This window comes from Eucyclogobius newberryi, unplaced genomic scaffold (assembly GCF_026437365.1).
Source record: "Eucyclogobius newberryi isolate DKJ021-1_F unplaced genomic scaffold, fEucNew1.0.hap1 SCAF_13, whole genome shotgun sequence".
Lineage (NCBI taxonomy): Eukaryota > Metazoa > Chordata > Actinopteri > Gobiiformes > Gobiidae > Eucyclogobius > Eucyclogobius newberryi.
In genome coordinates, this window is record NW_027315757.1 from 35,817,450 (window position 1) to 35,837,449 (window position 20,000).

At 44.2% G+C, this 20,000-nt stretch overlaps 1 protein-coding gene across 1 annotated transcript in view; it reads right to left on the reverse strand.

Annotated features, from left to right (window-relative positions):
- baiap2l2a (BAR/IMD domain containing adaptor protein 2 like 2a) overlaps positions 1-20,000 on the reverse strand; it is a 33,183-nt gene that overhangs the window by 12,369 nt on the left and 814 nt on the right. The window contains exons 2-6 of the mRNA XM_072443881.1: positions 19,873-19,948; positions 10,682-10,759; positions 7,618-7,679; positions 7,452-7,523; positions 7,061-7,141 (exon numbers count right to left, since the gene is read on the reverse strand). Of these exons, the coding sequence (XP_072299982.1) occupies positions 7,061-7,141; positions 7,452-7,523; positions 7,618-7,679; positions 10,682-10,759; positions 19,873-19,948 (369 nt within the window). The remainder of the gene's footprint in view (positions 1-7,060; positions 7,142-7,451; positions 7,524-7,617; positions 7,680-10,681; positions 10,760-19,872; positions 19,949-20,000) is intronic.

The window sequence follows — 20,000 nt, forward strand, 5'->3', positions numbered from 1 at the left end:
GTGTGTCATGACTGGTCTGGAGATGCTCGTGTGTGTGTGTCATGAGTGATCTGGAGATGCTTGTGTGTGTGTGTCATGAGTGATCTGGAGATGGTCATGTGTGTGTGTCATGACTGATCTGGAGATGCTGGTGTGTGTGTCATGACTGATCTGGAGATGCTGGTGTGTGTGTCATGACTGGTCTGGAGATGCTCGTGTGTGTGTCATGACTGGTCTGGAGATGCTCGTGTGTGTGTCATGACTGATCTGGAGATGCTCATGTGTGTGTGTCATGACTGGTCTGGAGATGCTCATGTGTGTGTGTCATGAGTGATCTGGAGATGCTCCTGTGTGTGTGTCATGACTGATCTGGAGATGCTGGTGTGTGTGTCATGACTGATCTGGAGATGCTCGTGTGTGTGTCATGACTGATCTGGAGATGCTTGTGTGTGTGTCATGACTGGTCTGGAGATGCTGGTGTGTGTGTCATGACTGATCTGGAGATGCTCGTGTGTGTGTCATGAGTGATCTGGAGATGCTCGTGTGTGTGTCATGACTGATCTGGAGATGCTTGTGTTTGTGTCATGACTGATCTGGAGATGCTGGTGTGTGTGTCATGACTGGTCTGGAGATGCTCGTGTGTGTGTCATGACTGTTCTGGAGATGCTCATGTGTGTGTGTCATGAGTGATCTGGAGATGCTCCTGTGTGTGTGTCATGACTGATCTGGAGATGCTGGTGTGTGTGTCATGACTGATCTGGAGATGCTGGTGTGTGTGTCATGACTGGTCTGGAGATGCTCGTGTGTGTGTCATGACTGGTCTGGAGATGCTCGTGTGTGTGTCATGACTGATCTGGAGATGCTCATGTGTGTGTGTCATGACTGATCTGGAGATGCTCCTGTGTGTGTGTCATGACTGATCTGGAGATGCTGGTGTGTGTGTCATGACTGATCTGGAGATGCTCGTGTGTGTGTCATGACTGATCTGGAGATGCTTGTGTGTGTGTCATGACTGGTCTGGAGATGCTGGTGTGTGTGTCATGACTGATCTGGAGATGCTCGTGTGTGTGTCATGAGTGATCTGGAGATGCTCGTGTGTGTGTCATGACTGATCTGGAGATGCTTGTGTTTGTGTCATGACTGATCTGGAGATGCTGGTGTGTGTGTCATGACTGGTCTGGAGATGCTCGTGTGTGTGTCATGACTGTTCTGGAGATGCTCATGTGTGTGTGTCATGAGTGATCTGGAGATGCTCCTGTGTGTGTGTCATGACTGATCTGGAGATGCTCATGTGTGTGTCATGAGTGATCTGGAGATGCTCGTGTGTGTGTCATGACTGATCTGGAGATACTGGTGTGTGTGTCATGAGTGATCTGGAGATGCTCGTGTGTGTGTCATGACTGATCTGGAGATGCTCGTGTGTGTGTCATGAGTGATCTGGAGATGCTCATGTGTGTGTGTCATGAGTGATCTGGAGATGCTGGTGTGTGTGTCATGACTGGTCTGGAGATGCTCGTGTGTGTGTGTCATGAGTGATCTGGAGATGCTCGTGTGTGTGTGTCATGAGTGATCTGGAGATGGTCATGTGTGTGTGTCATGACTGATCTGGAGATGCTGGTGTGTGTGTCATGACTGATCTGGAGATGCTGGTGTGTGTGTCATGACTGGTCTGGAGATGCTCGTGTGTGTGTCATGACTGGTCTGGAGATGCTCGTGTGTGTGTCATGACTGATCTGGAGATGCTCATGTGTGTGTGTCATGACTGGTCTGGAGATGCTCATGTGTGTGTGTCATGAGTGATCTGGAGATGCTCCTGTGTGTGTGTCATGACTGGTATAGAGATGCTGGTGTGTGTGTCATGACTGATCTGGAGATGCTCGTGTGTGTGTCATGACTGATCTGGAGATACTTGTGTGTGTGTCATGAGTGATCTGGAGATGCTGGTGTGTGTGTCATGAGTGATCTGGAGATGCTCGTGTGTGTGTCATGAGTGATCTGGAGATGCTTGTGTTTGTGTCATGACTGATCTGGAGATGCTGGTGTGTGTGTCATGACTGGTCTGGAGATGCTCGTGTGTGTGTCATGACTGATCTGGAGATGCTCATGTGTGTGTGTCATGAGTGATCTGGAGATGCTCCTGTGTGTGTGTCATGACTGATCTGGAGATGCTTGTGTGTGTGTCATGACTGATCTGGAGATGCTCGTGTGTGTGTCATGACTAATCTGGAGATGCTCATGTGTGTGTCATGAGTGATCTGGAGATGCTCATGTGTGTGTGTCATGAGTGATCTGGAGATGCTCATGTGTGTGTGTCATGACTGATCTGGAGATGCTGGTGTGTGTGTCATGAGTGATCTGGAGATGCTGGTGTGTGTGTCATGAGTGATCTGGAGATGCTGGTGTGTGTGTCATGAGTTATCTGGAGATGCTGGTGTGTGTGTCATGAGTGATCTGGATATGCTCATGTGTGTGTGTCATGACTGATCTGGAGATGCTCATGTGTGTGTGTCCTGACTAATCTGGAGATGCTCATGTGTGTGTGTCATGACTGATCTGGAGATGCTGGTGTGTGTGTCATGAGTGATCTGGAGATGCTCGTGTGTGTGTCATGACTAATCTGGAGATGCTCATGTGTGTGTGTCATGAGTGATCTGGAGATGCTCCTGTGTGTGTGTGTCATGACTGATCTGGAGATGCTTTTGTGTGTGTCATGACTGATCTGGAGATGCTCGTGTGAGTGTCATGACTAATCTGGAGATGCTCATGTGTGTGTGTCATGAGTGATCTGGTGATGCTCATGTGTGTGTGTCATGAGTGATCTGGAGATGCTCATGTGTGTGTGTCATGACTGATCTGGAGATGCTGGTGTGTGTGTCATGAGTGATCTGGAGATGCTGGTGTGTGTGTCATGAGTGATCTGGAGATGCTGGTGTGTGTGTCATGAGTTATCTGGAGATGCTGGTGTGTGTGTCATGAGTGATCTGGATATGCTCATGTGTGTGTGTCATGACTGATCTGGAGATGCTGGTGTGTGTGTCATGACTGATCTGGAGATGCTCGTGTGTGTGTCCTGACTGATCTGGAGATGCTCATGTGTGTGTGTCATGACTGATCTGGAGATGCTCGTGTGTGTGTCATGAGTGATCTGGAGATGCTCGTGTGTGTGTCATGAGTGATCTGGAGATGCTCGTGTGTGTGTGTCATGACTGATCTGGAGATGCTTGTGTGTGTGTCATGACTGATCTGGAGATGCTGGTGTGTGTGTCATGAGTGATCTGGAGATGCTGGTGTGTGTGTCATGAGTGATCTGGAGATGCTTGTGTGTGTGTCATGACTAATCTGGAGATGCTCGTGTGTGTGTCATGACTGATCTGGAGATGCTGGTGCGTGTGTCATGATTGATCTGGAGATGCTCGTGTGTGTGTCATGACTAATCTGGAGATGCTCGTGTGTGTGTCATGACTAATCTGGAGATGCTGGTGTGTGTGTCATGAGTGATCTGGAGATGCTCGTGTGTGTGTCATGACTAATCTGGAGATGCTCGTGTGTGTGTCATGACTGATCTGGAGATGCTGGTGCGTGTGTCATGATTGATCTGGAGATGCTGGTGTGTGTGTCATGACTGATCTGGAGATGCTGGTGCGTGTGTCATGATTGATCTGGAGATGCTGGTGTGTGTGTCATGATTGATCTGGAGATGCTGGTGTGTGTGTCATGACTAATCTGGAGATGCTCATGTGTTTGTGTCATGACTGATCTGAGATGCTGGTGTGTGTGTCATGACTGATCTGGAGATGCTCGTGTGTGTGTGTCATGACTGATCTGGAGATGCTCGTGTGTGTGTGTCATGACTGATCTGGAGATGCTGGTGTGTGTGTCATGACTGATCTGGAGATGCTCGTGTTTGTGTCATGACTGATCTGGAGATGCTCGTGTGTGTGTCATGACTGATCTGGAGATGCTGGTGCGTGTGTCATGATTGATCTGGAGATGCTCGTGTGTGTGTCATGACTAATCTGGAGATGCTCATGTGTGTGTGTCATGACTAATCTGGAGATGCTCATGTGTTTGTGTCATGACTGATCTGGAGATGCTCGTGTTTGTGTCATGACTGATCTGGAGATGCTCGTGTGTGTGTCATGACTGATCTGGAGATGCTGGTGCGTGTGTCATGATTGATCTGGAGATGCTCGTGTGTGTGTCATGAGTGATCTGGAGATGCTCGTGTGTGTGTCATGAGTGATCTGGAGATGCTCGTGTGTGTGTGTCATGACTGATCTGGAGATGCTTGTGTGTGTGTCATGACTGATCTGGAGATGCTGGTGTGTGTGTCATGAGTGATCTGGAGATGCTGGTGTGTGTGTCATGAGTGATCTGGAGATGCTTGTGTGTGTGTCATGACTAATCTGGAGATGCTCGTGTGTGTGTCATGACTGATCTGGAGATGCTGGTGCGTGTGTCATGATTGATCTGGAGATGCTCGTGTGTGTGTCATGACTAATCTGGAGATGCTCGTGTGTGTGTCATGACTAATCTGGAGATGCTGGTGTGTGTGTCATGAGTGATCTGGAGATGCTCGTGTGTGTGTCATGACTAATCTGGAGATGCTCGTGTGTGTGTCATGACTGATCTGGAGATGCTGGTGCGTGTGTCATGATTGATCTGGAGATGCTGGTGTGTGTGTCATGACTGATCTGGAGATGCTGGTGCGTGTGTCATGATTGATCTGGAGATGCTGGTGTGTGTGTCATGACTGATCTGGAGATGCTCGTGTGTGTGTCATGATTGATCTGGAGATGCTGGTGTGTGTGTCATGACTAATCTGGAGATGCTCATGTGTTTGTGTCATGACTGATCTGAGATGCTGGTGTGTGTGTCATGACTGATCTGGAGATGCTCGTGTGTGTGTGTCATGACTGATCTGGAGATGCTCGTGTGTGTGTGTCATGACTGATCTGGAGATGCTGGTGTGTGTGTCATGACTGATCTGGAGATGCTCGTGTTTGTGTCATGACTGATCTGGAGATGCTCGTGTGTGTGTCATGACTGATCTGGAGATGCTGGTGCGTGTGTCATGATTGATCTGGAGATGCTCGTGTGTGTGTCATGACTAATCTGGAGATGCTCATGTGTGTGTGTCATGACTAATCTGGAGATGCTCATGTGTTTGTGTCATGACTGATCTGGAGATGCTCGTGTTTGTGTCATGACTGATCTGGAGATGCTCGTGTGTGTGTCATGACTGATCTGGAGATGCTGGTGCGTGTGTCATGATTGATCTGGAGATGCTCGTGTGTGTGTCATGACTAATCTGGAGATGCTCGTGTGTGTGTGTCATGACTGATCTGGAGATGCTCGTGTGTGTGTGTCATGACTGATCTGGAGATGCTGGTGTGTGTGTCATGACTGATCTGGAGATGCTCGTGTTTGTGTCATGACTGATCTGGAGATGCTCGTGTGTGTGTCATGACTGATCTGGAGATGCTGGTGCGTGTGTCATGATTGATCTGGAGATGCTCGTGTGTGTGTCATGACTAATCTGGAGATGCTCATGTGTGTGTGTCATGACTAATCTGGAGATGCTCATGTGTTTGTGTCATGACTGATCTGGAGATGCTCGTGTTTGTGTCATGACTGATCTGGAGATGCTCGTGTGTGTGTCATGACTGATCTGGAGATGCTGGTGCGTGTGTCATGATTGATCTGGAGATGCTCGTGTGTGTGTCATGACTAATCTGGAGATGCTCATGTGTGTGTGTCATGACTAATCTGGAGATGCTCATGTGTGTGTGTCATGACTGATCTGGAGATGCTCATGTGTGTGTGTCATGACTGATCTGGAGATGCTCATGTGTGTGTGTCATGACTGATCTGGAGATGCTGGTGCGTGTGTCATGATTGATCTGGAGATGCTCATGTGTGTGTGTCATGACTGATCTGGAGATGCTCATGTGTGTGTGTCATGACTGATCTGGAGATGCTCATGTGTGTGTGTCATGACTGATCTGGAGATGCTGGTGTGTGTGTCATGACTGATCTGGGGTCTGTAATAATAATGTAAAGTGAAAACATTGAAATGGGTCATTTCCATTGGTTGTTGCTGTTTGTTTGTCTGTTTCCAACTGTACTTTAAATGTTTTCTGGCTCATTTTATGGATTCTTTACATCTGCCCGAGGACCACAGATGAATATTAGATTATATATTTATTCTGCAATTTCCTTGTCATATAAATGAATAAACAAGGCATAAGTAAACAAATATCATTCAATATTTCAGACAAATCTGCGTCGTTTTTTGTGGCTGTAAGTTTGTGTCTGAAATATTTCACTTTGTATATTGATTATACAAAGTGAACCATCTTTGACGGTCACACATGTTCTGACCTGTGCCATGTTCTGACCTGTGCCATGTTCTGACCTGTGCCATGTTCTGACCTTTGCCATGTTCTGATCTGTGCCATGTTCTGATCTGTGCCATGTTCTGACCTGTGCCATGTTCTGATCTGTGCCATGTTCTGACCTGTGCCATGTTCTGACCTGTGCCATGTTCTGACCTTTGCCATGTTCTGATCTGTGCCATGTTCTGATCTGTGCCATGTTCTGACCTGTACCATGTTCTGATCTGTGCCATGTTCTGACCTGTGCCATGTTCTGACCTGTGCCATGTTCTGACCTTTGCCATGTTCTGATCTGTGCCATGTTCTGACCTGTGCCATGTTCTGACCTGTGCCATGTTCTGACCTTTGCCATGTTCTGATCTGTGCCATGTTCTGACCTGTGCCATGTTCTGACCTTTGCCATGTTCTGATCTGTGCCATGTTCTGATCTGTGCCATGTTCTGACCTGTGCCATGTTCTGACCTGTGCCATGTTCTGACCTTTGCCATGTTCTGATCTGTGCCATGTTCTGATCTGTGCCATGTTCTGATCTGTGCCATGTTCTGACCTGTGCCATGTTCTGACCTTTGCCATGTTCTGATCTGTGCCATGTTCTGATCTGTGCCATGTTCTGACTTGTGCCATGTTCTGACCTGTGCCATGTTCTGACCTGTGCCATGTTCTGACCTGTGCCATGTTCTGACCTGTGCTGTTGCCCTGCTGCGCTGCTGTCGCTCCTGAACAGCTGCATGGTGGTGCTCGTGCTCGTAGTGCTTCTTGCTGCTCTGTGGGAGCAGAGGATTCTGGTCACGTCGGAGCTTAATGATTGGGCTTGTGCAGCGATGCCGACTGTCAGCTCCAGATTAGCTCTGGTAAAGGATGTGAGAGGATGAAGTCTGGGTCATGATTATGTCCCGTGGCACTTTGGGCTGGTTCTAATATCAGGGGAAATAAATAGCCTCTTCTTCGCGAGCAGCAGCGTGATATTCATTCATCAGATGGATCACAGCTCCAGGGCAGCATCACTCATTATAATAAGGGCCGTAATAAGGTGGTAATATTGTCATTTTGCCCCAGCACGGCTCAATCACTCACCGCGATGTAATCTACGTCCATCCTCACGTTGTTGTCCATCTCCTGCAGAACCTCCATCTGAAACCAGCGGAACTGACGAGACAGAGTAAGATATGAACAGAATAAAACTGTGAAGTCTGCGAAGTCTAAGCACGAAACAAATGAGAGTGGAACTTCTTTGACTCACGATTCCCTCCAGCTCAGAAGTGAGTTTCCTCTGACTCTCAGCGAGCTGCACCAGGACGTCACCTTCAGAGCAGACATGACACTGTTTAAATCAATTATCATGACGATGGGGGAACGTGACACTGCTATTATACTATATTATATATAGATATTAGACTATGGAAAATGATCATAGAATTGTGATCGTTTTTTGACTATTGTATTTTCCAGACTATGAGGCACCATCCAAAAAATGTATAAAAGAGAAGAAAAAACATATAATAGTCACACTGGAGGATGAAATGCGGTTGCAAGAGTGAAAATAACAAATAAAATCACACATAAGTCTCAGTTAAACTCAGTTAAACTCAGTGTCACTAGCTCCGGTCACTAACTGGCTCCGTTTAGAGCGGAGCGGGGCCCTCAGCCTGTCAAACTGGATTATTTATGCTCCATGTGAGAAAACTCACTCACAGCTGTTATCAGAGGTTTTCCTGACACGGAACACTTCGTTACAGTCGCACTTCGTTACAGTCACACTTCGTTACAGTCGCACTTCGTTACAGTCGCACTTCGTTACAGTCGCACTTTATTACAGTCGCACTTCGTTACAGTCGCACTTCGTTACAGTCACTCTTCGTTACAGTAACACTTGGTTACGGTCACACTTGGTTACGGTCACACTTCGTTACAGTCACACTTCGTTACAGTCACTCTTGGTTACAGTCACACTTCGTTACAGTCACACTTCGTTACAGTCGCACTTCGTTACAGTCGCACTTCGTTACAGTCGCACTTCATTACAGTCGCACTTCGTTACAGTCGCACTTCGTCACAGTCACTCTTCGTCACAGTCACTCTTCGTCACAGTCACTCTTCGTTACAGTCACTCTTCGTTACAGTCACACTTTGTTACAGTCACACTTCGTTACAGTCACACTTCGTTACAGTCACTCTTGGTTACAGTCACACTTCGTTACAGTCACACTTCGTTACAGTCACTCTTCGTTACAGTCACACTTGGTTACAGTCACTCTTCGTTACAGTCACACTTCGTTACAGTCACTCTTAGTTACAGTCACTCTTCGCAACAGTCACTCTTCGTTACAGTCACACTTCGTTACAGTCACACTTCATTACAGTCACATTTCGTTACAGTCACTCTTCGTTACAGTTACTCTTCGCAACAGTCACTCTTCGTTACAGTCACACTTCGTTACAGTCACACTTCGTTACAGTCACTCTTTGTTACAGTCACACTTCGTTACAGTCACTCTTCGTTACAGTCACTCTTCGCAACAATCACTCTTCGTTACAGTCACACGTTGTTACAGTCACACTTCGTTACAGTCACATTTCGTTACAGTCACACTTCGTTACAGTCACTCTTGGTTACAGTCACTCTTCGTTACAGTCACTCTTCGTTACAGTCTCACTTTGTCACAGTCACTCTTCGTTACAGTCACACTTCGTCACAGTCACTCTTCGTCACAGTCACTCTTCGTTACAGTCACTCTTCGTTACAGTCACTCTTCGTTACAGTCACACTTTGTTACAGTCACACTTCGTTACAGTCACACTTCGTTACAGTCACTCTTGGTTACAGTCACACTTCGTTACAGTCACACTTCGTTACAGTCACTCTTCGTTACAGTCACACTTGGTTACAGTCACTCTTCGTTACAGTCACACTTGGTTACAGTCACTCTTCGTTACAGTCACTCTTCGCAACAGTCACTCTTCGTTACAGTCACACTTCGTTACAGTCACACTTCATTACAGTCACATTTCGTTACAGTCACTCTTCGTTACAGTCACTCTTCGTTACAGTCACTCTTCGCAACAGTCACTCTTCGTTACAGTCACACTTCGTTACAGTCACACTTCGTTACAGTCACTCTTCGTTACAGTCACACTTGGTTACAGTCACTCTTCGTTACAGTCACACTTCGTTACAGTCACTCTTCGTTACAGTCACTCTTCGCAACAGTCACTCTTCGTTACAGTCACACTTCGTTACAGTCACACTTCATTACAGTCACATTTCGTTACAGTCACTCTTCGTTACAGTTACTCTTCGCAACAGTCACTCTTCGTTACAGTCACACTTCGTTACAGTCACACTTCGTTACAGTCACTCTTTGTTACAGTCACACTTCGTTACAGTCACTCTTCGTTACAGTCACTCTTCGCAACAATCACTCTTCGTTACAGTCACACGTTGTTACAGTCACACTTCGTTACAGTCACATTTCGTTACAGTCACACTTCGTTACAGTCACTCTTGGTTACAGTCACTCTTCGTTACAGTCACTCTTCGTTACAGTCTCACTTTGTCACAGTCACTCTTCGTTACAGTCACACTTCGTCACAGTCACTCTTCGTCAAAGTCAGTCTTCGTCACAGTCACTCTTCGTTACAGTCACTCTTCGCTACAGTCACTCTTCGTTACAGTCACACTTCGTTACAGTCACTCTTCGTTACAGTCACTCTTCGTCACAGTCACTCTTCGTTACAGTCACTCTTCGTCACAGTCACTCTTCGTCACAGTCACTCTTCGTTACAGTCACTCTTCGTTACAGTCACTCTTCGTTACAGTCACACTTCGTTACAGTCACACTTTGTCACAGTCACACTTTGTTACAGTCACACTTCGCTACAGTCACACTTCGTCACAGTCACTCTTCGTCACAGTCACTCTTCGTCACAGTCACTCTTCGTTACAGTCACCCTTCGTTACAGTCACCCTTCGTCACAGTCACACTTCGTTACAGTCACACTTCGTTACAGTCACACTTCGCTACAGTCACACTTCGTTACAGTCACACTTCGTCACAGTCACACTTTGTCACAGTCACACTTCGTTACAGTCACACTTCGTTACAGTCACACTTCGTTACAGTCACACTTCGTCACAGTCACTCTTCGTTACAGTCACTCTTCGTTACAGTCACTCTTCGTTACAGTCACACTTCGTCACAGTCAAACTTGGTTGGAGTGATCAAATGTAATCTGTGTGTAATAAATGACAATCTCGTTACAGGTGAAGTGCGGGAACAAGAAGAACAGACGTGACTCGTACTCACCTAAAGAGCGAGAGTGACACGCCCGCTCTCCCATTCTGGACAGGGCTGTGAAGTACGCATCACTTTTATCTGCCAGGCCTGCAACACAGAACACCACATCATGAAACAAATAAATTGATTTGATGATTTGATTTGAAACACACAACACCACATCATGTAACACACAACACCACATCATGAAACACACAACACCACATCATGAAACACACAACACCACATCATGCAAACCACAACACCACATCATGAAACACACAACACCACATCATGCAACACACCGCATCATGTAACACACAACACCACATCATGAAACACACACCACCACATCATGTAACACACAACACCACATCATGAATCACACAACACCACATCATGTAACACACAACACCACATCATGAAACACACAACACCACATCATGTAACACACAACACCACATCATGAAAAACACAACACCACATCATTAAACACACAACACCACATCATGCAACACACAACACCACATCATTTAACACACAACACCACATCATTCAACACACAACACCACATCATGTAACACACAACACCACATCATGCAACACACAACACCACATCATGAAACACACAACACCACATCATGTAACGCACAACACCACATCATGAAACACACAACACCACATCATGAAACACACAACACAACATCATACAACACCACATCATGCAACACACAACACCACATCATGAAACACACAACACCACATCATGTAACACACAACACCACATCATGAAACACACAACACCACATCATGAAACACACAACACCACATCATGCAACACACAACACCACATCATGAAACACACAAACCACATCATGTAACACACAACACCACATCATGAAACACACAAAACCACATCATGAAACACACAACACCACATCATACAACACCACATCATGCAACACACAACACCACATCATGAAACACACAACACCACATCATACAACACCACATCATGTAACACACAACACCAGATCATGAAACACACAACACCACATCATACAACACCACATCATGAAACACACAACACCACATCATGAAACACACAACACCACATCATGTAACACACAACACCACATCATGAAACACACAACACCACATCATGTAACACACAACACCACATCATGAAACACACAACACCACATCATACAACACCACATCATGCAACACACAACACCACATCATGCAACACACAACACCACATCATGAAACACACAACACCACATCATGAAACACACAACACCACATCATGCAACACACAACAACACATCATACAACACCACATCATGCAACACACAACACCACATCATGAAACACACAACACCACATCATGTAACACACAACACCACATCATGCAACACACAACACCACATCATGAAACACACAACACCACATCATGAAACACACAACACCACATCATGCAACACACAACACCACATCATGTAACACACAACACCACATCATGAAACACACAACACCACATCATGAAACACACAACATCACATCATGAAACACACAACACCACATCATGTAACACACAACACCACATCATGCAACACACAACACCACATCATACAACACCACATCATGCAACACACAACACCACATCTTGAAACTCACAACACCACATCATGTAACACACAACACCACATCATGCAACACACAACACCACATCATGAAACACACAACACCACATCATGAAACACACAACACCACATCATGCAACACACAACACCACATCATGAAACACACAACACCACATCATGAAACACACAACACCACATCATGAAACACACAACACCACAGCTTTAAACACACAACACCACATCATGAAACACACAACACCACATCATGAAACACACAACACCACATCATGTAACACACAACACCACATCATGAAACACACAACACCACATCATGAAACACACAACACCACATCATGTAACACACAACACCACATCATGAAACACACAACACCACATCATGTAACACACACCACCACATCATGTAACACACAACACCATATCATGAAACTCACAACACCACATCATGCAACACACAACACCACATCATGTAACACACAACACCACATCATGAAACATACAACACCACATCATGAAACACACAACACCACATCATGCAACACACAACACCACATCATGAAACACACAACACCACATCATGCAACACACAACACCACATCATGTAACACACAACACCACATCATGAAACACACAACACCACATCATGCAACACACAACACCACATCATGCAACACACAACACCACATCATGAAACACACAACACCACATCATGAAACACACAACACCACATCATGCAACACACAACACCACATCATGTAACACACAACACCACATCATGAAACACACAACACCACATCATGAAACACACAACATCACATCATGAAACACACAACACCAAATCATGAAACACACAACACCACATCATGAAACACACAACACCACATCATACAACACCACATCATGCAACACACAACACCACATCATGAAACACACAACACCACATCATACAACACCACATCATGTAACACAACACCACATCATGAAACACACAACACCACATCATACAACACCACATCATGAAACACACAACACCACATCATGAAACACACAACACCACATCATGTAACACACAACACCACATCATGAAACACACAACACCACATCATGTAACACACAACACCACATCATGAAACACACAACACCACATCATACAACACCACATCATGCAACACACAACACCACATCATGCAACACACAACACCACATCATGAAACACACAACACCACATCATGAAACACACAACACCACATCATGCAACACACAACACCACATCATACAACACCACATCATGCAACACACAACACCACATCATGAAACACACAACACCACATCATGTAACACACAACACCACATCATGCAACACACAACACCACATCATGAAACACACAACATCACATCATGAAACACACAACACCACATCATGTAACACACAACACCACATCATGCAACACACAACACCACATCATACAACACCACATCATGCAACACACAACACCACATCTTGACACTCACAACACCACATCATGTAACACACAACACCACATCATGCAACACACAACACCACATCATGAAACACACAACACCACATCATGTAACACACAACACCACATCATGAAACACACAACACCACATCATGTAACACACACCACCACATCATGTAACACACAACACCATATCATGAAACTCACAACACCACATCATGCAACACACAACACCACATCATGTAACACACAACACCACATCATGAAACATACAACACCACATCATGAAACACACAACACCACATCATGCAACACACAACACCACATCATGAAACACACAACACCACATCATGCAACACACAACACCACATCATGTAACACACAACACCACATCATGAAACACACAACACCACATCATGCAACACACAACACCACATCATGCAACACACAACACCACATCATGAAACACACAACACCACATCATGAAACACACAACACCACATCATGCAACACACAACACCACATCATGTAACACACAACACCACATCATGAAACACACAACACCACATCATGAAACACACAACATCACATCATGAAACACACAACACCACATCATGAAACACACAACACCACATCATGAAACACACAACACCACATCATACAACACCACATCATGCAACACACAACACCACATCATGAAACACACAACACCACATCATACAACACCACATCATGTAACACACAACACCACATCATGAAACACACAACACCACATCATACAACACCACATCATGAAACACACAACACCACATCATGAAACACACAACACCACATCATGTAACACACAACACCACATCATGAAACACACAACACCACATCATGTAACACACAACACCACATCATGAAACACACAACACCACATCATACAACACCACATCATGCAACACACAACACCACATCATGAAACACACAACACCACATCATGCAACACACAACACCACATCTTACAACACCACATCATGCAACACACAACACCACATCATGAAACACACAACACCACATCATGTAACACACAACACCACATCATGCAACACACAACACCACATCATGAAACACACAACACCACATCATGAAACACACAACACCACATCATGCAACACACAACACCACATCATGTAACACACAACACCACATCATGAAACACACAACACCACATCATGAAACACACAACATCACATCATGAAACACACAACACCACATCATGTAACACACAACACCACATCATGCAACACACAACACCACATCATACAACACCACATCATGCAACACACAACACCACATCTTGACACTCACAACACCACATCATGTAACACACAACACCACATCATGCAACACACAACACCACATCATGAAACACACAACACCACATCATGAAACACACAACACCACATCATGCAACACACAACACCACATCATGAAACACACAACACCACATCATGAAACACACAACACCACATCATGAAACACACAACACCACAGCTTTAAACACACAACACCACATCATGAAACACACAACACCACATCATGAAACACACAACACCACATCATGTAACACACAACACCACATCATGAAACACACAACACCACATCATGAAACACACAACACCACATCATGTAACACACAACACCACATCATGAAACACACAACACCACATCATGTAACACACACCACCACATCATGTAACACACAACACCATATCATGAAACACACAACACCACATCATGCAACACACAACACCACATCATGTAACACACAACACCACATCATGAAACATACAACACCACATCATGAAACACACAACACCACATCATGCAACACACAACACCACATCATGAAACACACAACACCACATCATGCAACACACAACACCACATCATGTAACACAAAACACCACATCATGAAACACACAACACCACATCATGCAACACACAACACCACATCATGTAACACACAACACCACATCATGTAACACACAACACCACATCATGTAACACACAACACCACATCATGAAACACACAACACCACATCATGTAACACACAACACCACATCATGAAACACACAACACCACATCATGAAACACACAACACCACGTCATGAAACACACAACACCACATCATGTAACACACAACACCACATCATGTAACACACAACACCACATCATGAAACACACAACACCACATCATGAAACACACAACACCACATCATGTAACACACAACACCACATCATGAAACACACAACACCACATCATGAAACACACAACACCACATCATGCAACACACAACACCACATCATGTAACACACAACACCACATCATGCAACACACAACACCACATCATGCAACACACAACACCACATCATGTAACACACAACATCACATCATGCAACACACAACACCACATCATGAAACACACAACACCACATCATGAAACACACAACACCACATTATGCAACACACAACACCACATCATGAAACACACAACACCACATCATGAAACACACAACACCACATCATGAAACACACAACACCACATCATGTAACACACAACACCACATCATGAAACACACAACACCACATCATGTAACACACAACACCACATCATGAAACACACAACACCACATCATGAAACACACAACACCACATCATGAAACACACAACACCACATCATGTAACACACAACACCACATCATGTAACACACAACACCACATCATGAAACACACAACACCACATTATGCAACACACAACACCACATCATGAAACACACAACACCACATCATGAAACACACAACACCACATCATGTAACACACAACACCACATCATGAAACACACAACACCACATCATGAAACACACAACACCACATCATGAAACACACAACACCACATCATGAAACACACAACACCACATCATGAAACACACAACACCACATCATGTAACACACAACACCACATCATGAAACACACAACACCACATCATGTAACACACAACACCACATCATGAAACACACAACACCACATCATGTAACACACAACACCACATCATGAAACACACAACACCACATCATGTAACACACAACACCACATCATGCAACACACAACACCACATCATGTAACACACAACACCACATCATGCAACACACAACACCACATCATGCAACACACAACACCACATCATGTAACACACAACACCACATCATGCAACACACAACACCACATCATGAAACACACAACACCACATCATGAAACACACAACACCACATTATGCAACACACAACACCACATCATGAAACACACAACACCACATCATGAAACACACAACACCACATCATGAAACACACAACACCACATCATGTAACACACAACACCACATCATGAAACACACAACACCACATCATGTAACACACAACACCACATCATGAAACACACAACACCACATCATGTAACACACAACACCACATCATGAAACACACAACACCACATCATGAAACACACAACACCACATCATACAACACCACATCATGAAACACACAACACCACATCATGTAACACACAACACCACATCATGTAACACACAACACCACATCATGAAACACACAACACCACATCATGAAACACACAACACCACATCATGAAACACACAACACCACATCATGAAACACACAACACCACATCATGAAACACACAACACCACATCATGTAACACACAACACCACATCATGAAACACACAACACCACATCATGTAACACACAACACCACATCATGAAACACACAACACCACATCATGAAACACACAACACCACATCATACAACACCACATCATGAAACACACAACACCACATCATGAAACACACAACACCACATCATGTAACACACAACACCACATCATGAAACACACAACACCACATCATGTAACACACAACACCACATCATGAAACACACAACACCACATCATGAAACACACAACACCACATCATACAACACCACATCATGAAACACACAACACCACATCATGTAACACACAACACCACATCATGTAACACACAACACTACATCATGAAACACACAACACCACATCATGTAACACACAACACCACATCATGAAAAACACAACACCACATCATTAAACACACAACACCACATCATGCAACACACAACACCACATCATGTAACACACAACACCACATCATGTAACACACAACACCACATCATGCAACACACAACACCACATCATGAAACACACAACACCACATCATGTAACGCACAACACCACATCATGAAACACACAACACCACATCATGAAACACACAACACAACATCATACAACACCACATCATGCAACACACAACACCACATCATGAAACACACAACACCACATCATGTAACACACAACACCACATCATGTAACACACAACACCACATCATGAAACACACAACACCACATCATGAAACACACAACACCACATCATGAAGCACACAACACCACATCATTCAACACCACATCATGAAACACACAACACCACATCATGTAACACACAACACCACATCATGCAACACCACATCATGAGACACACAACACCACATCATGAAACACACAACACCACATCATGTAACACACAACACCACATCATGAAACACACAACACCACATCATGTAACACACAACACCACATCATGAAACACACAACACCACATCATGAAACACACAACACCACATCATGTAACACACAACACCACATCATGTAACACACAACACCACATCATGTAACACACAACACCACATCATGCAACACACAACACCACATCATGTAACACACAACACCACATCATGTAACACACAACACCACATCATGTAACACACAACACCACATCATGTAACACACAACACCACATCATGTAACACACAACACCACATCATGAAACACACAACACCACATCATGTAACACACAACACCACATCATGTAACACACAACACCACATCATGTAACACACAACACCACATCATGAAACACACAACACCACATCATGTAACACACAACACCACATCATGTAACACACAACACCACATCATGCAACACACAACACCACATCATGTAACACACAACACCACATCATGTAACACACAACACCACATCATGTAACACACAACACCACATCATGAAACACACAACACCACATCATGAAACACACAACACCACATCATGAAACACACAACACCACATCATGTAACACACAACACCACATCATGTAACACACAACACCACATCATGTAACACACAACACCACATCATGTAACACACAACACCACATCATGAAACACACAACACCACATCATGTAACACACAACACCATCATAGAGTCGAGCTGAAGTTACTGTGAGACAAAAGGTGGATTCACGTAATAAAACTTGTTTTAGAGACAAATGGATTTGAATAAAAAGAACCAAAGTGAAGGACAAACTGAGCTTGTGGCGTCAGAAAAGAGTAAATATAAGTGTTTATGACGACATTATGAGGTTCTGCAGATGTCGTATATATATTATATCATATATATATATATATATATTATATATACGACATCTGCAAAACGTTTGAACATTCACCGGCTCAAAACTGGGACTAAACCAGGACTAAACTTTAGACCAAATCTGGCAAAACAAGGACTAGAATAAGATCAAACTGAGTCAACATCAGGTTTAGTGTCAGTTTAGTTCCAATGTCGATGTAACTGAAGACAAACTGCTCGTGTTGAACAGTTTGACTCACGTTTATACGACTAAAGTGTCCATTATTCAAACATGAAGTACAGTTACTCTATGTAATATTAAACCATATAGTTTGTCTCACGTAACCATCATCCGCCTCTATTGATACTGAAGTGGTATTAACGACTGTAATGAGGCTCATAAAGAGTTCAGGATGTGCACACGGACTTTGGAAAGGCGTGGCATTCTCTGGAACACTTTTACTGCTGCACGAAAAAGGAATGAGCGGTTTAAAAATGTCTTTATTATTTACCTTGAAACGCCTGAACATAACTGTCTCCCAGGGAAACCAGCCGGTGCAGACTCGGGTTGAACTCATCCAACAAGTGCTGGACAAAACACACAAGGAACGGAATAATTCAGAGACAAACTGTAAATGAA